Here is a 26,870-nt window from a genome sequence, read left to right as displayed (position 1 = left end):
ATGTCGTTTAAATAATCTTTCATCATCGTCATTTCATGCCCGTCTTCTATGCTAAAATGGATTGGCTGGCCCAACTGGATCTGACAAATTGTAGGACTGCAGTGAGCTCCTGCTTTGGCATGGTATTTATAGCTGGATGTCCTTAACACCAACCACTTTACAGAGTATACGGGGTGCCTTTTTTGTTGCATATATATATATATACACACACATATATATTCTTGTTTTGCAAGTTGTCAAATAATGTTTTAGAATTATGCATTTTCATTATTGGGGCCTCACAAGTGTTCTTTGATCATGGTACCAAAGTCGAAAAAGTAGAAGTGTATACATTCTCAAAACTAGGTGAAATAGATATTGTCAAAGGTTTCTCATTCAACTAACCATTTCGCATTATTTGAGATATTTGAGAAAGAATTCATTCTCTTTCATTTTGTTGCATATTCAATGTCTGGATAAAAAGATTAGAAATTTCTGGTGCTGACAGAATGAAGCAAAGTAGAATATTTGTCAAACAGCAATGTCATCACAAATATGTGAACAATACTCCAATACAGGTTACACTTGAACTTAGTCAATTAAAGCTGTTTCTTAGAAATGTATGCAAATTGTGTCAAGCTGTTTCTTAGATATGTATGCAAATTATTGCTTTTAAATGTAAATAGGTTGTCAATAATTTTTACATGCAGATTACACTGTGGGACATGCCCATCATCAGATGTTGAATAGAGATCATTGGAGATCATTCCAACTGTATATTCCCCCCAACAGTGTCAAACAGCATTCAAGTAATCAGGAAATGTCTGGACTCTTTTGGTTCACATTGTAGCATTTTCCCTTATTTACTTGTACTTGTGGCGACATTCACCCTGGGCGGGTTGAGTCGGCTTCTTCTACCACCCTCGAGGCATCTCGAACCAAGGCAGCCCATGCATGACGGTCCTGTGCCAGTTCACTGGAGATAGCAAGCCAGTCACGGTTCCATCATCGCAGGCCGACCACCTAGTGTCCCGTGAGCACGGAGAGGTCCTCCTTAATCGTCGTAACCCAGGTCTTCAGCTGCCTGCCTGCGCGTTTCCGCCAGTTGGGAAGTGGAGTTGGGAGAAGGACATCACAGCTCAGTTCACCCACCAGACGCCTACATGCATGGCCAAACCACCGCAAGCGTCGTTGCAGAAGGACAGATGGAAGGGGCCACAGAAAATTTTCCCTTCTATCATTCAAGCATCCATGCTATCAAACCAGAAGCAACTGTTGATGTTACATACAGTGTTACTATTACTTACTGTAGTGAATTATACATTATATCATTCTTTGTTTTTATAACTAAACTGCTTGGATATTCTCAATTGATCTTAGTTAATCAAGTCACCATATCTTTATATATAAAAGTGAAGTTGTGTGAGTGTCTGTCTCCTACGATTTAGATTCCTAACTACTCCCACATTTTGCGGTGCAGTTTAACCAAAACCGGGTATCTTATAGTCGTGATTCATATCGAGCCCTTCTGGGTATTAGCGCGCGTCTACGATGAGTCTACGATTTTAAAAATAAATTACCATCATTTTTTCCCATTTTTAATGCATTTTTTGCTATTATTTAAGGGAAGTAACTCTCTAAAAATGCTTATATAGTTATTTCCCTTACAAACTTGAGCAACGCTGGGCGATACTGCTAGTAACATATATTATCGTCCAATGAATACTCTGTTTTAATACTTACTGAAAATGTCTTTTTCACTCTTAGCTTTGGTCTTTGTTTCACATATCTCTGGTCACATCTGTGTTGAAGCATTTTATACTCTTATCTGCAGTTTATAAATCACTATTCTGCTAGTCCTTCTACATCCAGTTCCAACCAAACAGGACATCCTTGTCTTGTTACAAATCCACAACATTCACCTCTGCTAGAAGTACTGTGCACTGCCATCATTGTACCTCATGTACCTTTTTGAGTTCTTCATATTATAATTACTTTCTTTCATGTACCCACTTCATATTATCTTCCACAATCAGACCATGCCTTAACTAGGCTTTGCCTCATTATTGTGATAAGGCTTGAGAACACGAAGACTTACTTTTGATTTGCCATCATTTTCTGGCCATTAGTACCATTCCTTTGCTTACACTCTTGCATTGCTTTTTCTGTGAAACTTTGATGTTAATCCACATTGCATTGGTGATGATGCATTGCTGTTTTAGTGTATTAGTAAGGATGTTCAAGACTTGGTTATGCCACTAGTCAGTTAAGGCGAGACAGTGTCACGTGACAACTTGCTGGGGCTGCCTGCTGGAGCCTATGCGGCAGGTATTTAAAGGGAGAAATTTGACAAGACAGTCAGTCACCGGTTGACACTCGCTGACGATACATCAAAGAGGCCAGGGAACAGAAGAAAGAAGACATGCACCCAGCACCAGAGCTGAAGACACCTCCGAAAGGGGGGGGGGACGCCACGTCAAAACGGTAGAGGAGTAGGGGCTGAAACCGGACGTGGTTCCTCCTGATGATGTCTCGAGCTAACTGGATCCTATAAAGGAGCTGTTGTGGTAGCAGACCACAAAACACGGTTGTAATTCCTCCATCTACCAAAGATGACCTGTATACTTCTAGATTATGATCTAATAATGATATAGCCTCCATATTATTGACAATTTTGTTGATCCAACCTCTTGCTTCTGGAGGATATTTCCATAGTGTCTATTCATGGAAGCAGAGTATGTCTGACAATCTTTATTTTTATTAATAAACTTGAAGAGCTGAGAGTCTTAAAGGGAATAGATGTAGCTAATAAAAATTCAGTTGAAAATTATGGCAATTTACAACTTCATATCAGTTGTGTACCCATATCTCTCTTTACTCTCCTCACTGTTGTTATCCATTTTTCAAATTCAAGACAATCATTTGGGGTTTACTGATAAAAACACTAAAAATATAAGCTAAACTTAATTGTCCAACAAATCATTTTCATTTCATGACAATTCATCTTAGAATAGCAAAAATGTTTATTATTCTAAATTTTGTCTAACTGGAAAAACTAAAAGGAGTATTGCCTGTTACTCTGTTAGTAGTCTATCTTCATAAAGAATTTAGCAATACCATATAGGTACATATGATGTGATATATTCATGTCTTTCTGAAAAATATTAGCAGCATAAATAATCCTTTCTACTATAGGCACAAGGCATGAAATTTTGGGGGTGGGGTTAAGTCAATTAAATCGACTCCAGTACTCAACTGGTACTTAATTTATCGACCTCGAAAAGATGAAAGGCAAAGTTAACCTCGGCGGAATTTGAATTAGCAGCATAAATAATGTGAGAGAGCTTGAACTAGTAATAGAAACCTATTAAACAGAAGTGATTTCCCATTTTTATTACACACTTTCAAAATAGAGAGTCTAATTTATATGTTTTAATACAGCTATAAAAAAAAAATTGATTGGCGTCTAGATAATACATGCACATGTGTTCACACACAATGGAAGATTGAGTTGAAAAGAGGATTATTGAACAGTTCCTAGTTTGAAATTTATCTGCCAATCACAGATGGCACATCTGTTTGCCCTTTTACTAACTAAATATGTGATAATGACCTTCACAGACCTCTACTCAGCAGTTAAATATTTCATCAACGATATTGGGGAAATGTCTGACACTGTTAATTGTATGGCTTTTCTTTTACTTGTTTCAGTCATTAGACTGTGGCCATGCTGGAGCACCACCTTCAAGAATTTTAGTCAAATTAATTGACCCCAGTAATTATCTTACCTTTCAGTCTGATGCTTATTCTATTGATCTCGTTTGCTGAACCTTAAAGTTACAGGAGATTTAAAATCACGAATACCAGCTGTCAAGAAGTGGTGGGGTACACAAATATGCATACACATGATGGGCTTCTTTTAGTTTCTGTCTACCAAATCCCCTCACAAGGTTTTGGTTAGCCCGAGACTATAGTAGAAGGCACTTGCCCAAGGTGCCATGCAGTGGGACTGAACCCTGGAACCATGTGGTTTGGAAGCAAGCTTTTTATCACACAGTCAAGGCTGTTGATGTTTATATTTTTCTTTTTTTTACTTCTGTTATAATTAATCTTTCTAATGTTATTTCATCCTTCGTGAGACAGAACTGGTGCATATTTCTAATTTCTGTAAGGGTCCACAGTGCCTAGGAGCAAAGACACTTTCAGCACCACCCTTCACCTTAATTAAGAGATATTATAAACCAGAGGAAATCTTGAATCCTTTCAAACCCGCATGTAGAGCAACTGTCATCCTCAACCCCATCTTGCTATAGTTTTCAGTTTAAGCAAATGGGATACACATCTTCTCTTGGAGATAACTTTTCCATACATGAGAGATTTAACTCAGCAGTGCAAACCAAGGAAAACCTCTGTCAGTGCTACTGCATAACCATTACTTATTATAGTGAATTAATACATCATGTAATATCTATTTAGAATTTAGTGGATATATTTTATAAAAATATATAGAAAATAGACTCCATCAAATGCTAGGGGAGATACCTAGAAGTAGTTGGTAGCTTTTGTTACCTAGGTGACTAAGTTAGCAGCCAAGAGTTTGGCTGCTAGAATAAGACTCCGAATAGGCTGGGCAAAGTTCAGAGAGCTTCTGTCTTTGTTGGCTATAAAGGACCTCTCCCTCAGAGTGAAAGCAAATTGTGTGATGCCTGTGTGAAAACAGCCATGCTACATGACAGTGAAACATAGGTTGTGATGGCAGAGGACATGTGAAGGCTTGAAAGAAATGAATCTAGTATGCTCTGCTGAATGTGCAATGTCAGTGTGCATGTACGGCAGAGTGTAAGAGAAAAATTGGGCATAAGAGGCATCAGATGTGGTGTGCAACAGAGATGTCTGCACTAGTATGGTCATGTGATGCATATGGATGAGGACAGCTGTGTAAAGAAGTACTGATCTTTTACTGTGGAGGAAACCTGTGGAAGAGGTGGACCCAGGAAGACATGGAACAAAGTGGTGAAGCATGATCTCTGAATGTGGGGCCTCACAGAGGTGATGACAAGTGATCACAACCTTTGGTGATTTGCTGTGCTTGAGAAGACTTGTCTAGCCAAGTGAAATTGTAGTTGTGGTTGATGCCAGTAACATGTAAAAACACCTGTGTCGGTGACATAAAAGCACCCAGCCAAATCTCCCTCAAATCATGAGTCAGTGTGTGAGCCTCTACATGACTGCTTAAACTGTTAGAAATAGCAGCTAAATCTGCCTCAAATCACAAACAACTAAGGAAACCAGTATGTACACTCCGTCTGTTAGAAATGACAGCCAAATTTCTCTAATGTCATATCCTACTATCTTAAAAAGGGATACATAAGATAATATTCTTTTAGATACACTGTCTGATATACAAAAAAGCCAGGATGGTCATGACTGGAATGCCTTTGATCACATGACTACTTGATCCTAAGTTAAACAGTAGCACCCCCTTCCCCCCAGCCACACTTATTATTTTTATGACATGTGTTATCTCAGACCGAACTTTGATTAACTGTTGAAACCTCTAATCTCTTACAAAATGAACCCAAGTTCAAGGATAAAATTCCTCTATCACTTCTCACCTATCTGTTCTTCCTTTTCAGCGTATTTTCTTGTTGAATTTCAAGTTTTTACACTCCAGCCTTGAAAACATTATCAGGTTTCTTAAACTTTACAATCTTCTTCTTCATACACAAGGAGGAGTTTTGTGTCTATTAGTCAGTATGTACATTTTTTAATTCTTCAGAAACCTATCTGTCTTGAGCTTCCAACATTCTAACAAGAAGGTTTTATTTATAAACCAGTAATATGGTCTCTTGCATTGATCTGGTGAATGGGTGTTCCTATAAATCCAAGTAAAGCTTGCTGGAAACCATTTTTATTCTGGCAAATCTTTGTACTGATAGCGTCTATGGGTGTGACTTGAAAGGAATTTGGTTGCTATTTTTTTTGTTACAAAATGCTCCATAATGAGCTCAATTAAGGTGTGTTTTTTTTTAAATTTAGACTCAAGTCAGCCTTGATCAAGTAGCCCTAAGTATCTCATATTTCCTGCCTTTCTAGATGTATCACTATGTGTAAGCAATGTCCTTCCATTTAAGATAGTGGGGGTTTAGTGTAGGGAAATATTTGGCTGTTATTTCTAGCAGGTTAAGTGACTGTCAAGGCTTCCTGGTTGGCCCATCAATCAAAGCTATATGTACTTAGTAGGTTACTAATATACTTCTACAGAATTTTTGTCTCTTTTATGCTTTCTACAAACATAGCCGTAAAAATTAAGTGGTGGGCACACTACTGAAGACTTCAATTCTTGCAGATATTAGATAGGCCAGTTCTGTCTAATACAGCTCAACCTTCTTCAACTTATAGTTGTGGAAGTTGAACTCAACACTGCAAATTAATGAAAGACACTGAATTTGTCTTCTTAGTGGAGGACATAGTGGTTGGGTAGTCTCTATCTTGAAATAGCTATTTACAGCTTGATAGACAAGTTTATTGGAGTGTTAAATGTCTTTGCTATGGGAAATCAAACAGTATTAATGACAGGACATGGACCACTAACTTCCTCCTTGTTAGGCTGAAGTTATTCATAATATCTTAAACAGAATACACCATCAATTAATCATACAGCATTTATTATTATTAGCTCACTTGAAGGCAGTGAGCTGGCAGAATTGCTAGAATGTTAACAAAATACCGTAGTAGTATTTCTTCCAACTCATTATGTTCTGAGTTCAAATTCCACTGGAGTTACCCTTGTCTTTTATCCCTACAGAGTTGATAGAATAAAGTATTAGTCAAGTACAGGAGTTGATGTAATTGCCTAACCACCGCCTCCTAAAATTGCTGGCCCGGTGCCAAAATTTGAAGCAATTAATATCTCATTTATACCACTGAAGAACTGACTCTTTGGTTTAACTTGTGCTACATTTTTTTGAATAATATCTGTTAAACAACCTATAACAACATTGTAGAATAGTTAGATATGCAATTAGTTGATCTATAATATTCATCATCATCATCATCATCATCGTTTAACATCCGTTTTCCATGCTAGCATGGGTTGAAGGCTATTGAGTGACATCAGTTGTATATAACAATACCATGCCTTGCCATGCGCCCTTAACTCTTGATAGTATTTTAGGGGTACCATCATGACATATGGCATGTCTTGGGCACTTTTTGACCTGACAGACTCCATTCTTTTCCAATCCAACCACAGCCGATTGTCTTATGTTTCCCTGGGAGAAGGCTTTCCTTTCACAGGTCTCATTGGTTTTGAATTGTCATTGATCCTTTCTGTAACTTTGCTTTTTTTCTAGGTAAAGGTTTTGATCCTATGTGAATCCATTTTTACTGCTGGGAAAAGGTGGTTCACATTAGTTTGGCCCCTATCCTTTGACTTGTCCAACATGGGAGGCTCTACTACGAGTTTACACTCCATTGGCATAGCTCTCAGAGTCATTGAGACACACACAAATCACCACATAGCAACAAAGATTGGACTTTGTGGTAGAGAAACATAATTAGACAAACAGAAAGAAAGAGAGAGAGAGAGAGAGAAATAGGAGGATTGTACTCTGTACAGAAGTGGTCATTTTTTTTTATTGACCTTGAAAGATGAGCGGAAAAGTTGACCACGGATGGATTTGAAGCCAGAGTGTATAGAGCTGAATGGTAACTGCAAAACATTTTATCTGATGCTCTGGTGACTTTGCTAACTGGCTGCCTTGGTTATACCTTAATATGAATTGCAGTACATCCTGTTGATGCATAATTCTAAGTGTATATGCATGTTATATTGATGTTTATATGACTACCCACACACACAGAATGTTGTGTATGACTGGTATAATTGCTAATGTTTTTTTTTCTAAATAAATCAATTTATGGGCTGTTTCTGGTAAGCTGTGAGTGGATGTATATCTGACAAGCAGTATCGCCTGGCGTTGCTCGGGTTTGTAAGGGAAATAACTATATAAGCATTTTTAGAGTGTTATAGCAAAAAAATGCATTAAAAATGGAAAAAAAATGATGGTAAATTTTTTTTTAAATCGTTGACTTATCGTAGACATTTTTAGAGAGTTACTTCCCTTATATAATAGCGAAAAAATGCATTAAAATGGGAAAAAATACCCAGAAGGGCTCGATATGAATCACGACTATAAGATACCCGGCTTTGGTTAAACTGCACTGCAAAATGTGGGAGGAGTTAGGAATCTAAATCGTAGGAGACAGACACAACTTGACTTTTATATATAAAGATATTGCCCACATAGGGTGCTATGTATAGATTGTTTGTGAGAGAGTTATGTCATATATATTGAGGTTGAACAACATAGGTGGTGGGATTGAGCTTTGTGATACCATGTTTGATAAACTCGTTCTATCATTTTTATCTATAACTGCTCTACTGAACTTATAATCTAGCTTTCTGGAGAAATTCATGTCACTTTTTGTCTATGCAATGCAGAAACCTCTTCAATCTGTTAGATATAGCTGCCAAATTTCTCACTAGTTACATCATGCAAATACGGAATTATATCCCTATCAACAAATACTCACTCCTCTCCACACACTCTCTCTCACGTACACACATACATTTGAATATCTCTTTTACTCTTTTACTTGTTTCAGTCATTTGACTGTGGCCATGCTGGAGCACCGCCTTTAGTCGAGCAAATCAACCCCAGGACTTATTCGTTGTAAGCCTAGTACTTATTCTATTGGTCTCTTTTACCGAACCGCCAAGTTACAGGGACGTAAGTACACCAGCATCGGTTGTCAAGCGATGTTGGGGGGACAAACACAGACACACAAACACACATACATATATATATATATATAAGCGTATATATGACGAGCTTCTTTCAGTTTCCGTCTACCAAATCCACTCACAAGGCTTTGGTTGGCCCGAGGCTATAGTAGAAGACACTTGCCCAAGGTGCCACACAATGGGACTGAACCCGGAATCATGTGGTTGGTAAGCAAGCTACTTACCACACAGCCACTCCTACGCCTATTAATAAATCTGTTATCAACAACTCAGCTATACAGACACAAAGTTACATACATACATGATGGCTGTCTAATCATTAGATGAGCACAACCATTGCTGATAGGTTGACTTATAACTGATTGTTCCTGCAAACATGAGATCGACAGTAAATTCCTGAAGCTGGTGAAAGTCTTACAGAGTTTACCACAAAGACTGCAAACTAAATCTATGTTTTCAACCTGACAGTTAGGCATCTCAGGTGGAGAATCATTATGGGTTTTCAAATGTTTAATGAGTCCAAAGCGGCTCTCACAGTCTTTACTGCTTACAGCATAGGTAAGTGGATCTGCAATAACAGATTGAACATAATCTATTGGCAGGTTGTCAGTGTGACTCTTGAGGTGGCTAATTCTACCTCCTTTTCCTTATAGGCAGCTCGTTTGGTCCTTGCTCTGCTTATTGAGTGACATCCTTTATGAATTTATTTTCTCCACCTGTTTTTGTTGCCAGCTTGTACTTCCCAGTTGTGAAGGTCAAGATTGAACCGTGGCAGTGAATCTTTGACTCAGTCCTTGAAATGCTTCTCAAGTTTTCACTGAGCCCATTTTCCTTCGACCAGCTCCCCATAAAGCATCTGTTTGGAGATACAATTATTGTCCAGCTGTATCAGATGTCCTTCCTTGTGAAGTTAGTGCTTGTATCTATGAGCTTCTTTACTGAATGTATCAGCTTGTTCCAGCGCCTCTGTGTCTGGAACATGTAAGATCCAGTGAATGTCCAAGATCAATCTCAGGGAGTGCAGGTAGAAGTGCTCCGATATGTTTAAATGTTTTTTGTAAATCACCTGGGTCTCACAAGAGTAAAGAAGTATTGTAAGAACACAGGTACAATAGACATCCATCCATCCATCAAAACTTCTACTAAGTGCAAACACAGGGCTGGATACCATCTAACTCAACCATCTAACTCACACATTGCAAATACAATCTGTAAGTGGAACAGTAAAAATATGCAAGACTTTACTCAAGTTCAAATTCTGAATCTGTTTTTGTTATCTACATTCCAATGATGGAGCTTTGTACCTTTGTTAGAAACCAGCTCCTTTCTTGCAGGAAGATTTCAAATAATTAAAGGTATATGAGAGCATTACATACATATATACATACAAAATTTAAATTTTGTATGTAAAAATTATTTTAATCTTCGGATTTTTTTAATATGCTAGGCCACTGGTTTTAATTGATTAATATCAATTTCTACCCTTATTCAATTTTATATATATATGTGTATATATATATATATATATATATATATATATATATATATATATATATTATATATATATATATATATATATATATATAAGGATCTACAAACTTTGGGACTCACAGAGGGGATGACAGGGGACCGAGACTCCTGGCAGTTTGCTGTGCTTGAAAAAGCATGTCAAGCTGAGTAAAAGTGCAGCTGCCCTTGCAACCTTCTCCAGCTGAGCATTCCTAATCTTGCAGGCTCATAAATGCTGGTGCCATGTAAAAAGCACCTATACTGGTGCTGCATAAAAGCACCCAGTACACTTTGTCTCTGTAAAGTGGCTGGCATTAGAAAGGCACACAGTCGTAGAAACCATGCCAAAACAGACATGGAACCTGAACAACCTTTCTGTTAAACTGTCCAACCCATGCCAGCATGGAAAACAATGTTAAATGATGGTAATGTGATATATATGTATGTATATATATATGTGTGGAGGCACAATGGCCCAGTGGTCAGGGCAGCGGACTTGCGGTTGTAGGATCGCGGTTTCGATTCCCAGACTGGGCGTTGTGAGTGTTTATCGAGCGAAAACACCTAAAGCTCCATGAGGCTCCAGCAGGGGGTGGTGGTGATTCCTGCTGTACTCTTTCACCACAACTTTCTCTCACTCTTTCTTCTGTTGGCCTGCTCGCTTAGCCAGCGAGGTGGCGTCACTTGAAGGCTAAAACAATGCAAAGCGCATTGTGACCAGCGATGTGTAGCAACATCTGATAGTCTGGTCGATCACGGTGATCACATTGATATATATATATATGAAACAAGAAAAGGATGGAGGTACTGGTATCACATTTTTTCTTTGGCTACAACTATTTCAAAAATATATGGAGCAGATAAATCATTTAACAAGGTGGAAAATAAGGATAATGTTATATTAGGTTCAAATTTTGACACAAGGCCTGCAATTTCAGAGGAATGGGGTAAGTCAATTACATCAACCCTAGTACTTGATGATTATGTAATATCAAATTTAACCAATATTCATTTTCCATGATTGAATAAATAGTTTAATACAGGTATTAATTCCTGAGTAAATAATACAGGTATTAATTTATTTATTTGGTGATGAAGAAATGACTATGAGTTGGCTTCAAATTTTAGCACAAAGCCAGCAAGTTTGGGTGAGGGAATAAATTGATTACATCAACCCTAGTGCTCAACTGGTACTTATTTTATCAACCCTGAAAGGATGAAAGGCAAAGTTGACCTTGATGGAATTAGAATTTAGAACATAAAGATGGATAGAATGCTGCTGAGTATTTTGCCCAGTGCAGTAACAATTCTACAAGCCTCTGCCTTGGCTGTACTTAATATTACAGAATCACGGTTTTCTACATTGTTAAATGATTAATTTGACCTATATGTTCAAATGGTTGCAATTAAAGAATAATTGCGATACTAGTACCTCCATTCTTATTCTTGTTATATTATACTGCACAACTTTCAAACCTTCCTGGATTTTCATTTTGTGTAAACCACTTTCTTTGAATAGAGCATCATTTCTTTCTTATACATTCTGTTAACCGGTATTCACAGGAGTGCTGACTGATGTAATCACCTTGATTCCTGACCCCACCACTTTCAATCACTATTTATATACATATGTGTGGAGGCACAATGGCCCAGTGGTTAGGGCAGCGGACTCGCGGTTTCGATTCCCAGACCGGGTGTTGTGAGTGTTTATTGAGCGAAAACACCTGAAGCTCCACGAGGCTCCGGCAGGGGATGGTGGTGATCCCTGCTGTACTCTTTCACCACAACTTTCTCTCACTCTTACTTCCTGTTTCTGTTGTACTTGTATTTCAAAGGGCCGGCCTTGTCACTCTCTGTGTCACGCTGAATATCCCCGAGAACTACGTTAAGGGTACACGTGTCTGTGGAGTGCTCAGCCACTTACACGTTAATTTCACGAGCAGGCTGTTCCGTTGATTCGGATCAACAGGAACCCTCGTCGTCGTAACCGACAGAGTGCTTCCTCATATACATATGTAGAAAGGTAGTGAGCAGGCAGAATTGTTAGCATGCCGGACAAAATACTGCTAAGCATTTTGTCTGTCATTACATTCTGAGTTCAAATTCTGCCAAGCTGCTGAAATTTTATCTTTCACCCATTTGGAGTTGAAAAAAGAAGTACCCTCTCCCTGCTCCCCTAAAATTGCTGGTGTTGTGCCAAAATTTGAAACCTATATATATGGAGTGAAAGTGTTCCATCCTAACACTTTAGTGAATTGTTGGCTGATTAATGAAGTGTGATAGGGATGAGACATTCATATTTGTTTGATCTTACAAACTTCTCTCTTTGTTACTCTTCATTATAAACTAATAAAGGTGTTGTCTGTCACACTCTTTCTGTATCTCTTTCTTTCCTTTCATCTCAGTGAGTGAGAGAGAGAAAGAGAGAGAGAGGCTGGTTGACAGCAAGAGGAAGAAAGTGTGAGAAAGTGAGACAAAAAGACAGTGTGAGAGAGAACAAAGAAATGGGTAGTGGAGATGGAAAATGATGTAAAATAAGTGTGAATACTCTTCCAATTTCCCCATAATGTTTTCAAACCAAATGTTGACAATGTACCTAAAAATAAGTGTAAAAAGAATTATTTTGTGTGCTATTGTAATTAATATTTTCATCTTTAAAAAACTGAAACAGCAGTTCAAGTTTTCAGAAGGTGAAACGATACTATTCTGATGTTTTCATTATTGAATATAGATTACTTCACTTTTTACTTGTTGCAATCATTGGACTGTGGCCATGCTAGAGTACAACTTTGAAAGTTTAAGTCAAACAAATCAACCCAGAATTTATTTATTAAATCCAGTACTTATTCTATTGGTCTCTTTCACCAAACTGCTAAGTTACAGGGACATAGACAAACCAACACCAGTTGTCAAATGGTATGTGGGGACAACAAACACAAAGACACACACATACATATAAACATATCTATATATGATGAGCTTCCACACAGTTTCCATCTACTATTCACTCACAAAATATTAGTCATTCCAGAGCTATAGCAAAAGATACTTGCCCAAGGGGTGTCACACAGTGGGACTGAACCCAAAGCCACATGGTTGCTAAGCAGTATAGTGGGGCCTTATGTCCATTACTACAGTAAAAATTTTCGTTGAAACTACTGACATTTTGTGTTCTTAGTTTTTCTTTCTCTTTGTGTTTCATTATTGGAAATCTAAATAATTATTATGTCATAATTTTGAAAGGTTTTGTTACAAAAATGTATTAAACCTGACTCCACTTAATACAGTGGTGTAAATTGGCATCCAGCTGTAAAAACCATTCCCAAAACATATTTTGTGTGCCTAATGACGAAGAACCTTAATGAGTGTAGAGACTCTTTGGGAATGTTTAGTCATGGAAACTATTTTCAGACCAAGACCAAAGATAAAACAGATGTATTAGACATGTAATCTCATACAAGCTGTAGAAGTGCTCTAGTTAATTGGTGTTCATTATAGGTGTGGCTGTGTGGTTCAGAAGCTTACTTTCCAACTATGAGGTCTTGGGTTCAGTCCTATAACACAGCACCTTGGGTAAGTGTCTTGTACTATAGTACAGAGATGACCAAAGCCTTGAGTGTGGATTTGGTAGATGGAAACTGAAAGAAGCCCATCATATGTGTGTGTGTGTGTGTGTGTGTGTCCTTGTCTAGATATCATGTGATGGTTGTAAATGAGTATCATTATCATACAAGCAAGGTTGTTCATTTCCAGTCTTCTGTGGAAAGCATGTCTGGCCATGGGAAAATATTGCCTTGCTTGGAAACAGGTGAAGGTTGGCAACAGGAAGGACATCAGGTTATAGAAATTCTGCCTCAACAAATTCCATCTGACCCATGCAAGCATGGAAAAGTGAACATTAGTTGATGATGACGATGACTGATTTTACACTGTTATGTGATTGAGGTTGGGCCAAGCCTGTTCATCATTGTGTTCATTTTTGTGTCTCAAAAACAAGAGGAGAGCTATTTGGGTGGGGTGGCATACTACGTTGTTATTGTTGTTGTTTTTGTAAATGTTTTTATTTTAGCCCAGCAAGCTTGCTGCAGTATTAGTGAAAGTATTAGTCACTGTTCACTATACAACAGGGGTGACAGGTTTCATCTGGGCATGTGACTACAGGGTACTCATCATTGACAAGCCCCAAGAAGAGCAAGACATGTTCTCTATGGCATTCCCATGGCTTGCTGCTGGAACAATGTTCGTCTCATTCCAATATGTATTGTTTTTAACACATGTCTATGAAGAGATTTTCTCTCAAACAAAATCCAGCACCATGCCTATCAGTACTGTACATATGTTCAGTATGATGGTGATAAAACACTGTGTCTAAAATTAATAAAACTTGGATCGATATCGTCATTGTCATCATTAGCATCATCATCATCATTGATATCGTCATCATCGTCATCATCTTTGCCAATATCTGTTTCTTTATTACCCACAAGGGGCTAAACATAGAGGGGACAAATGGATTAAGTCTATTACATCAACCCCAGTGTGTAACTGGTACTTAATTTATCGACCCCGAAAGGATGAAAGGCAAAGTCGACCTCGGCGGAATTTGAACTCAGAACCTAACGGCAGACGAAATACGGCTACGCATTTCACTCGGCGTGCAAACGGTTCTGCCGCCAATATCGTTGTCATCATCACCATCCTCAACTCCTAGTCATCAGCTACCTAAACCAGTGCTACACAAAGTGGTGATCTGTGAACCAGTGCCAGTCTGCGAGCTATCAGTGGCCGATATGCAGCGAGTTTCCTGAAAAGAAAGAAACATTATAAAATGCTTATGTAATATTGTATTATTAGTTTACAAAATAAATATAAGGTGCATGAGTGGCTGTGTGGTAAGTGTCTTGCTTACCAACCATATGGTTCTGGGTTCAGTCCCACTGCATGGCACCTTGGGCAAATGTCTTCTACTATAGCCTCGGGCCAACCAAAGCCTTGTGAGTGGATTTGGTAGACAGAAACTGGAAGAAGCCCATTGTATGTGTGTGTGTGTTTGTATGTCTATGTTTGTCCCCCCTAACATGGCTTGACAACCGATGCTGGTGTGTTTATGTCCCCGTAACTTAGCGGTTCGGCAAAAGAGACTCATAGAATAAGTACTAGGCTTACAAAGAATAAGTCCCGGGGTTGATTTGCTCAACTAAAGGCGGTGCTCCAACATGGCCACAGTCAAATGATTGAAACAAATAAAAGAATAAGATAAAACAAATTGTCAATTTTTATTATATTCATTATATATATTGTTTCGGTATAAATTAATATTACTAATAAATATTACCAGTTCCTGGCACATTGGGAAAAAAAAACTGCCAGTATTATTTGTTTACAAAATAAATATAAGGCGCAGGAGAGGCTGTGTGGTAAGTAGCTTGCTAACCAACCACATGGTTGCGGGTTCAGTCCCACTGCGTGGCATCTTGGGCAAGTGTCTTCTGCTATAGCCCCGGGCCGACCAATGCCTTGTGAGTGGATTTGGTAGACGGAAACTGAAAGAAGCCTGTCGTATATATGTATATATATGTGTTTGTGTTTGTGTGTCTGTGTTTGTCCCCTTAGCATTCCTTGACAACCGATGCTGGTGTGTTTACGTCCCCGTCACTTAGCAGTTCGGCAAAAAGAGACCGATAGAATAAGTACTGGGCTTACAAAGAATAAGTCCCGGGGTCGATTTGCTCGACTAAAGGCGGTGCTCCAGCATGGCTGCAGTCAAATGACTGAAACAAGTAAATAAAAAAAATTAAAAAAGTATGCCAGATCAGATAGTTTGAGAAGCACTGACCCAAACCACATCAATTAGTAATAAGAATTGCATTCAGTTATAAAATCTCTATCTTGTAAAAGTTGCATAGATGAGTTGTAATGGAAGGGCACTATATTGTTGACTCAACCTGTTGAAGATGACTATGATAATGATTCTTGATACTGATGATAATATTGATACAGATAAAAATATTGGTGGTGATGGTTAGTAACTTGAAGGGATACAATTCATTGAAGATTACTTCCTTTGTGAAGAAAAAACAAGGCTACTATAAAAATAGGATCACATGCGGTCGTATCGTGTATGAGACACGGTCGCACGTGGTCATATTCTTAATGAAATATTACAGACCATATAATACATACAGTGGCAATAGAACACAAGTGGAATGACAACAAGATTTCTTTTTGAGATATATACGTTATTTATTTTACATATTTTACAATCATATTGGTTGGAAGTTTGTAAGTGTTAGCATGTTTTTGTGTCTGTATGTTCGTGAGGCATAAAAGGTACTGACCAGAGAAATAACAATGGAATTTGGTTCACAGTTCATGTTGTTGGTATCAGCCTAGCAACAGGTAGTAGCAGATGGCTTAAGGTAGTTCTTAGAAGAACTAGAACTCAAGACAGATAATTGATTTACCGTTTATGAGGTACACAGAGTGTAAGAGTTCCATATCAAGATGTTGCGTCTTGTAGTTAACATTAATTGAATCACTTGTTGTGTTTTATCTTTCTCTTGATATGAATATACTTCCAGATATATTAACTGTAGCCATTTTTCCCGTGGTGATATTTTCACCTAACCGCTATAGTTGAATCTGTAGTTGTCTTGTGTACGAATTAAACTTTAGTAGATAGAGACGATGTTTGGCGATGAGTTGTGTCTGTCACTTGGTTTTTGCTGCGTCTTCATTATATATTCTGCTTGGTTATTTTTCTCTAGTTATAGATATCCTGTAACCGTTCTTTTCGTGGTGATATTTTCACAGTAACAGTATGAGAGGTATCTGTAACATCTTGTATTAATGGTGGTCGCCTGCCTTTCGAACTGGAACATGGTCGAGTATGCTCTGTGTGGTCAGAGGTTAGCCCTGAGAAGGACTGTAACCTAAGACGAGCTCTGTGGTCAGAGGTTAGCCCTGAGAAGGACTAGAACCAAAGACAAACTCTGTGGTCAGAGGTTCACCCTGAGAAGGACTTGAACCAAAGATGGATATTTGTCTGAGAACACTTCTTTATATAAGGTTTATGTGGCTCAAAACGAACTTCAGAAATGGAAAGCTGTGATTGGCTGCTTGGAACAAATGACGCGAAAATAAGCGGAGGCAAATCGTGTCACGTGACAACCAGCGGTGCGAACGTAGTAGAGACCATGTGTCAGCCAATCGGATTAGTGTTTGCAACAATGTTAAACTAGCCGAAGATGTTTGTAATCTTGAACGAGATTATTCTTAATACTCTTCTCAAACCGTGAAGATAGCAATGAGGGAACGATATTGCTACACTACTAAGACAGACATAATTTTCCTTTTTGGAAGTGATTTACTGTTTAACACACACATTCATGTACACTTATATATGCGTGTATGTATCTGTGTGTATGTCATCATCATCATCGTTTAGCGTCTGCTTTCCATGCTGGCATGGGTTGGACGGTTCAACTGGGGTCTGGGAAGCCAGAAGGCTGCACCAGGCCCAGTCTGATCTGGCAATGTTTCTATGGCTGGATGCCCTTCCTAACGCCAACCACCCCATGAGTGTAGTGGGTGCTTTTTATGTGCCACCGATAAATATATATATGAAATAATATATACACAATATAAAGCCAAAAAAAGAAAAATTCATTTGTCACTAATTGTGACTGACAGTGCAGGGTAGCACCTACATTGATAGAAATAAGAGCTTTTAGCCCTTATAGCTACAGAGAGCACATATTTATGCACTGACAGGGAAGATAACCATCCCACAGTGAGCAAGATTACCATACTACTCTTCTTGCTTCATATGAAAGCTCCTCAGTGGTGACCACTCCGTTGCTGGATTGTTTAGCTAAATCCCAACTGTCAGTACAACAATCCCTCTTCTATCGCAGGTGTTACATTCCAAAACCTCCCGCAATAGGTGAAAATCCACAAAGTAGAAATAGTACTGTATATCTTTTTTTTTATATTCTTATAATTTGTATATATTTATCTTTATATATAAAAGTCAAGTTGTGTGTCTGTCTCCTACGATTTAGATTCCTAACTACTCCCACATTTTGCGGTGCAGTTTAACCAAAACCAGGTATCTTATAGTCGTGATTCATATCAAGCCCTTCTGGGTATTAGCGTGCGTCTACGATGAGTCTACGATTTAAAAAAAAAATTACCATCATTTTTTTCCATTTTAATGCATTTTTTCGCTATTATATAAGGGAAGTAACTCTAAAAATGTCTACGATGAGTCAACGATTTAAAAAAAAATTTACCATAATTTTTTTCCATTTTAATGCATTTTTTTGCTATTTTTTGGCTATAACTCTCTAAAAGTGCTTATATAGTTATTTCCCTTACAAACCCGAGCAACGCTGGGCGATACTGCTAGTTTTATTATAAATGCAAAACAACACCATGGAGGAATCAACATAAGCTTAAATAATAAACCGCAATTTGGCGAGGGATTACTGTATATAGTATTTACCATATGAATCAGTGGCTGATTCAGCAAAATGGTTTTGTGAAAATTATCGTCAGTCATAATTAATGACAATTGAAGTTTTCCTTTTTGGTTTTATATTGCTTAAAGCTACCTTTGTTATTTTTGATGATTGATAATGTTTATTTTATATACAAGTGGGTAACCAAAAGAAACAGGAATTTTGCAATATTATTTTATTCACTTAGTTTTACATGTTTACACTTTTATTGCTGTCAAAGTATTCTCCATTTGAAGCAATGCATTGGTTCAGATGCATTTTCTACTATTTGAAGCAGTACTGGAACTCTTGAAAAGTGACGCCTTTTAACGTCTCTATCATTTTTTCTTCACCTCTTCCACATCTTCAAATTCCGTAGCCCCAGCTTTTGTCACCAGTGACGACCTTTCAAAAAAGAACCAGATCAACTTCCAAGTTTTCCTTCAGTTCATGACATGCATTCAATTGTGACTGCTTTTGATCTTTGAGCAAGCGAGGCACAAATTTTGTTGCAACACTTTTCATTCGCAATCCCTTACTCAAAATTCGTTGGCAGAAGCTCCAGGACACACTAATCATATCAACAAGTTTGTCAATTTTTGATGATGGTCCTTCAAGATCAGTTCATGAATTTCTATGGTTTCATTTGTTGGAAGGTCGACAGCCACCTCGAATGAGGTTGATCATCAAGCAACAAATGACCATTCCTAAAGCGTGGAAATCACTCATAAACTTGTTTTGTTCATGACAGCATCCTTGTGGTGCACCGGAGCACTGTATACAATAATTTCATTATTATTATTTTTTTATAAGCTGTTTGAAGCATGACAACAGTTTCAGCCACCGTTTTCCTCAGCAGAAAACAGAATTTCATGGAAACACACTGTTTCTTCATTTCAACCGTCACAAAAATCAACGAACAGGGGAGAAGCACTGCAAAACAAAGACGAATCACGTAGCAGTATGACTTCATCCAATGATGCCAGTCAATAGACTGATGCCTGAGAGTCACATCAAGTGACTTCTTGCAGCAGAAGCCCGAACTACAATGCATTTGTCCCACAGAGAAAGTTTTTGGTTACTTTTGGGTACCCTCTCTTATGATGTGTTTGATATGTATACTATATGTATTATAAAGTGATCTCAATATTAGTCATAAAGCTAGGTGTGTAACACTTTTTTCCATTATTTATGTGGATGTTATAATACAATGTTATATTGTTATTTTTGGTATTTGATGGGAAGAAACTAGCAACTTGGAAAAAATGTTTTGTATGGTACAAAACCATGCTTATTCTTCTTGCAATGGATAATGCAATATTATTTTTTGTTTGTGATTGAGGTCATGAAACAGGAACAATACGAATGTTAAGAATTAGTAAATATGAAGTTGACATGGCTGTTTTTTTTGATGACTCATTCTAAAAATCCATAATAAAAGTTCTTAGGCATGTGTTTGCAGCAGGTGGTCATTGAAGAAAACTATTGATTTGAAACTATCTACAAGTGTACAACTGTTGAATTAGGTAAACTCTCACTTTGCTACATAGATAAAATATCTATTCAGTCATACAACAGATATTATAATCATATGGTCCATGGGTGAAGTAATTAAGCATTCTCATTATAAACCCTTTGATTTTTAAGTTGTATAGTTTAAAACATTTGTGGATAATCTGTAATACTTTGGTTGCATGTGGACCTTTGTCTTTTTATGTAACTCACGTAATGTCACAATAATATATAAGCACAATGTCTTTATTGAAATCTCTAACATAATTTTTAGGTTTGATTTCATTTATTTGAAAAAAATTTGTTTCTTTCTTTGACTCACTGACAATTGGTCAATATTTTTACAATTTTCTTCATGTAATATTTTCTGTATACTCTACCATATACTGTTTTTTAAAATTATGTTTTAAATGGTGCTGTGATTCTGTTTTTTATTAATTGATGTCAAATGATAGGTGAATGCTCTCCCTTACTTAACCCTTTAACTGCAAAGCTAAATTTCATAATTATTCTAGTAATCATGATAAATATCTAACCCTCACCCAATATGTATGTTTGAACATTTTCTTGACAGTATTCTTGACTTTGATAGATTGCACACCCTTGTAAATTTTGTATCCAATAAAGCACTCAAATTCATTGCAGATTGTGTCAGTTATGAGGATGTGATAAATTCTCTAAAAGGTGGCTGTGTGGTTATGGAGCTTGCTTCCCAACCATGTGGTCTCAGGTTCAGTTCCACTGCGTAGCACCTTAGGCAAGTGTCTTCTACTATAGCCTTGGGCCAACCAAAGCTTTGTGAGTGGATTTGGTAGAAGGAAACTGAAAAGAAAGATGTCTATTGTGTACATATGTACACACACACACACACACACACAAATATATACACACTCTTTACCCTGTGGACCTAGTCCTCAAACATTTTGGAGTTTAAGTTGAAATCATTCAAGCACTACTATGTGTTTCCTTGAGCATTTCCAGATCTCACCTTTTAACTGCACATGTGCATGTATGTGTGTGTTTGCACACACACACACACACATTCTTTTGAATCTGATGATTCAGTTTAGTGCTACTCATTATGTGCAATCCTTCAGGTAACAAACAAATGGATGGAGAATTAGTTGGGGCTTCAGGAAATAATGGCACACAGCTCACTGCTGTGTGCCATTATTTCAGTGAGCTGATGGGGTTTCTGGCAACATAGAACTAGTGAGCTGGTGAGGGGTAGTCCACAGAAATTGTCAGCTTGTCAGTTTCACAGAAGGAGAAGATACTGTTATGAGGGAGGTAATAAGTCATGAGATCATTGGGTATTTGAAATGCAACATTATTGAAGCAGCTGTAGATGACCTTTACTGTATTGTTGTTGAAGAGCTTGTGATATTTATATGTTAAGGAAAATTGATTATTTATTAGGGATAGGAAATTGTGAACTATATTGGATTCTATGCTCTTTCTTGGAAGAATTAAACCAGATGTTTCATTTCCTATTTATAGAATATTCCAGTCATCAACATTCATGTAGAAATAAGTCCACATGTTACACACTGCATGTCAACATGACCACTCCCAAATTTTTGGTCGATTACCTCCATGTTCTAGTTGAATAGTGGTAACACAATTACAGCTTCTTTGAGAACAAAGTTTTTGTATTTAAGGGAGAGGAGAAATTGAAAATGCATGAAATAAAAAAAAAACATGAGTGAAATTAATTAGTTTATACAGCAGACACAATACCACAGATTGTCAAGGCAGTTATGGAATTGCTGTCCTTTTCCGTGTTGTTGCAGGAATTTGCTTAGTATGGTGCATAGTGTTCTTCTTTATTGAAAAGTACATGCCACGTGAAAAGTCAGTTCGTTACCAATGTTTACTGCAGATGGATGAAGGAAATAACAGCGATGATTCATCTGCTGTGGAAGCTGATTGGTTAGAACAAGCATTGAAGAGTAACTGAAACCATCCAATGATATTATTTGATAGTCATGGCTTTTTCAAAAACCTAAGTAATATAAGTTTAAAATGTTAACTCAAAATCAAGCAGACCATTGATCTAAATTAACAAACTATTTCTTATGCTGATATGAATTCTGAAACACTCAAAGGAAGGAACTATAATTTGTGATGTTCTGGTTTTTCAAAAGTGAAATGGAATTGCTTCAAAAGAGATTCAAAACTGATTCCTATTTCATATAATGGATAATAACATTTGAGCTACAGAGGGAGTTTCTGTCCGTAATTTACTCAGAACAGCAATTGGAACCTCATGTTTTAAGAATGTTTATATTCTACAAATCTGATAGGATAGCTACTAGAAAACTGATAATCTACAGAAGTTCAGTACAAAGTAATATATCAAATATGATTTACATCATTGTATCAGCTTAGGCAAAGCAGACCAGTAAGATATATAACAACTACAAAAAACATAATGATACATCTAACCTTGTTTATCACAAATCCAGGTAATATGGTACACTCATTTGTGACCAGTGTTATCTGTGATAACACGTGACAGCGATCAGTCAAAGATTCTGCTTGGACTGAAAAAGTGTGCTCCAGTGACCATCCACAATAATCAGGACAACTTGGTTGTCTTGGAACAAATCCTGTTTTTTCCATTTGTTCTATTATTCATAACACTTTTTTTTTTGTTTTTTTTTTTTCAATTTTTTTTTTACCTTAACCAAACGCCTGTGATAAAATTGAAGATAGACATACTTCCATTCAGTTTCTTTTTTGAATTCAATTGTATTCATTTCACTAATTTTTTTTCTTTTGTTCTTTTTTTCATATCCAAATTGATGATGGTTCCAGTTGACCTTCAGTGCCATGATTTCCTGATCATCCCAATGAATCTTGAGCTTCATTAGCTCCACCAACCATGAATAATCCAAACACTATCAACCTCCCTCGGGCTATATTTATTTTCAATGTTTTCCATTTATTTTTTGCAGCGGCCAAGGCATCACTATTTCCTTTTCTTACTCTGTTTTACAGACATCTTGGCCTCAGTGCCACTCAAACAGGTTACCTTATGGCTGCAAAAATGCTTTCAACATTTATTTGGGTTCCTGTATGGACAAAATACTCCATAAAATTAAAAAAAAGACGCCTCTTCTTAATTTTCTCAATAATAATGATGTTAGCTACAAACCTTTCTATCTGGCTAGTATCTGGTTCTATAGACACATTTTTAAAAGATAATTGTCTTTTACTAGAGGCTAAACAGCATATGCTGGCTTCTAATGCAACACTATCAGCTTCAAAATCTCATCAAAATGTAACTCAAATCTTTTCATCAACTACTGAATTTCCAAACATTTATATGAATAACAATGAGACACAAGAACCTGATCTTAATATAACAGACTATTTCTCAACATTGGTAACAAATCCTCTTTATTCTAAGACTTCAAGTGGAAATGTTTCAGAAACAACTAATGCAACAGACTCTGATATCTTAAGAGATAAGTATTTTCTGTCGACTGAGACCCTGTCTGAAAGTGAAAAATTAAATAAATATTGGAGCACAAGTACAGAATTACCTGCTGTATTAAATGGAAGTCTACAAAATTATGATACACACCTGAAAGCAAGCAAGGCCCCACAGGAGTGGGTAAAGCGGAATGTTCAGCCACAATCTGCAACCAGTCCTCTTGAAACATCAACAACAATGGATTCTACAAATGGATCTTGGAATATGCAGTTTATGTGGCAAAACATCAAGGCTTGGATTCAGAATGTAAAGGGAGATGAACAGACTCAAGTCTTTTTTATATTATTAACAATAATATTAATTGGAGAGATCTTTGGTTCCGCTGCAGAAAAAATTTCTGATGACTGTTGGTATGATCTTCTTGATTCTTTAGATATACTTGAAAAATATGGCTCACACCGTATTTGGAGTTCTTTAGCTTTCCTCTTGGTGCCTACTGGAGTTGCGATGCTAGTTGACCATACTCAGTGCCAACTACCTGTACATATGAACCACATTCTTATACACTGCTTTGCATTTGCTGCTTTTCTCACTATTTCATTGTTTTTCTCTTTTGTGTTTCCTTCACCAACATTTGAAAAGTGCGTTCCTGCAATACGCCACAGGAAAGGAATTGAAGTAACATGTTTTGGCTGTCATGGTTTTGTGTATATGATGACAGTTTTTGTAATGGGTGCTGTTTATTCAACTATAAGCAATTTCTTATTTTGGTACCTTGAAGACATTGGAAGCAATGAAACCATTATGGGTTTATGCATACTTGTGAATACTTTCTCAGAAATACCAGTGTTACTCTATGGAGATTATCTGGTACGATACTTGGGTCCAGCAGGAACAACATGTTTTTCAATGGTTTTCTGCAGTATAAGAGTTTTTGTTTACAGCTTTGTCTATTCTCCTTGGTACTTCCTTCCTCTCGAAGTGTTTCATGCTTTAACACACACCACTCTGTGGTATGCTGTGTTCAGCAACCCTATCTTTAATATCAGCCCTGATGTTGATCGCACTATTCGTAATATTTTGTCTTCTGTTTATTTTGGAATTGGGTTCTCTGCTGGAAGTATTGCATCTGGTTATGTTGTGGGCAGTTATGGAATTGCTGTCCTTTTCCGTGTTGTTGCAGGAATTTGTTTAGTATGGTGCATAGTGTTCTTCTTTATTGAAAAGTACATGCCACGTGAAAAGTCAGTTCGTTACCAACGTTTACTGCAGATGGATGAAGGAAATAACAGCGATGATTCATCTGCTGTGGAGGCTGATTGGTTAGAACAAGCATTGAAGAGTAACTGAAACCATCCAATATTGAAGATGTGAATCAGAAACTTTCAGACATTATAATTACATTTATTTTATGTATTATTTATTTTACATGAATGTATGTATTTATCTGATATGCAAGTATGTATATAATCACACATGAGAATATTTTTATGAATATAAACATTCATTCACTCATATATACAGTGGGAGGTTGATAAACCATTTTCAGTATTTGATATATATTTGTATAAAAATGTATAGAGGTTGTGTGTAACAAGTTGACATTTAGATTTTGTTGTGTTTCTTTTGTATGTTTACTTTTTATTGTTTTATACTCATCCATAAGACATGCAACAAAACCTCAGGTATAACTTACTGCTCAAAATCTTATATATGGATATATCCATATATTCCCTTGCAATTTCACTTGATTTATTTCATGATGAGGTAAAATCTTTAAAAAAAACGAAGTAATAACTTCATTCATAATGTTAATAAAATCTTTTCTGTCATATCAAATGTTAAAACCATAAAGTTTTGATGGTAAACTTGAATAAAAGTCATTGGTTCTGGTGAACATCTGAAGGTCAGTTCCAGTATAAAAACTACAAAAACTAACTTGATCATTTGAATTTGATAGGTTGTACATTGAGGGTTCATAACAGAACTGGAGAGCAAGTCAGATTAGATGTAATAGAAGAGCCGAATTCTTGTTAAATTTTATCAGATATTATAAATATCAAGAACAACCAAATTCTTTCAAATTTTTTTCTTCTCCAATATATAACACATTGGAGATCATTAATTCACATAAAATGCATTTTGATTTACTACAAAATCTCTAAAATATCAGCAGAGAAAAAAAAAAAATCCCGTAAAAACATTAATTTCAGTAATAGTTGAATGACAGTGAGTTAGAAGAAACTAATTATTAATGTATGGATATCAATATTAGTTGCATTATATAGTATAACAGAATGTGGTGGATTGGCAAAATCATTTGTATATTGGATAAAATCCCTCGTATTTCTTTCAGCTCTTTATGTTCTGAGTTCAAATCCTACCAAGTTCACCTTTGCCTTTCATTCCTCTGGGGTCAATATAATTGTCTAACCCTACTCCTCTCAAAGTTGCTGGCCTTGTACTAACTTAGAAACATATCATATTGCAATAACATATTCTAAAACCCTATAATGTATTCATTTCTAATTTCAAGCAAAATCACAAAAGAAAGAAAAAACCCCGTAAAATATTCTGTTACCTGGCACAAAGCCATCTCCTTCAACACCACTCCCCCTCTCAGTTGAAGGATCTTTGTCTTGCAAGTTATGTAGTAACCTTGCCAGTGCTGGTGCCACTTAAAAAGCAGCCAGTTCACTCTGTTGGCATTAGGAAGGGCATCCAGCCACAAAACCATGCTGAAGCAGACCTCATTGGTGTTGGTACCACATAAAAAGCAGCCAGTTCACTCCGGCACCCAGCTGTAAAAACCATGCCAAAGTAGACAGTGGATCTTGGTGTTCAACCCATGCTAGAATGGAAGACAGACAAATGATGACAGGGCCAGCTATTTTTACATGAAAAAGTGATGAATCACGTAGGTGCACCTTTATTGACATGTAATTTGATGATTTTAGTAGGAACAGAGCTATGTATTAAAATTGTCTGCTAAGTCAGAAACTGAACTAGAACCAAAGAATTAGCTGCCAGTTTGAATTTGGAGGTAGTTGAAAATGCAAATATAAGGAAAGCTAAATGTTATTTAGGAAATTATAAGAATATACTCTTTCTATGTCTT

The 26,870-nt window shown here is 36.9% G+C and overlaps 1 protein-coding gene across 2 annotated transcripts in view; it reads left to right on the top strand.

Annotated features, from left to right (window-relative positions):
• LOC115229036 (major facilitator superfamily domain-containing protein 6-like) overlaps positions 1-26,311 on the top strand; it is a 28,822-nt gene extending 2,511 nt beyond the window's left edge. For both annotated transcript variants that reach the window (XM_036500462.1, XM_029799466.2), the window contains exon 2: positions 23,131-26,311. In XM_036500462.1, coding sequence (XP_036356355.1) covers positions 23,198-25,102 — 1,905 coding nt within the window. In that variant the 5' untranslated portion in view covers positions 23,131-23,197 and the 3' untranslated portion in view covers positions 25,103-26,311. The remainder of the gene's footprint in view (positions 1-23,130) is intronic.
• Positions 26,312-26,870: the final 559 nt, after the last annotated feature.

Source organism: Octopus sinensis, linkage group LG2 (genome assembly GCF_006345805.1).
Source record: "Octopus sinensis linkage group LG2, ASM634580v1, whole genome shotgun sequence".
Classification (NCBI taxonomy): Eukaryota; Metazoa; Mollusca; class Cephalopoda; order Octopoda; family Octopodidae; genus Octopus; species Octopus sinensis.
This window is presented reverse-complemented; position numbering and strand designations above follow the sequence as displayed.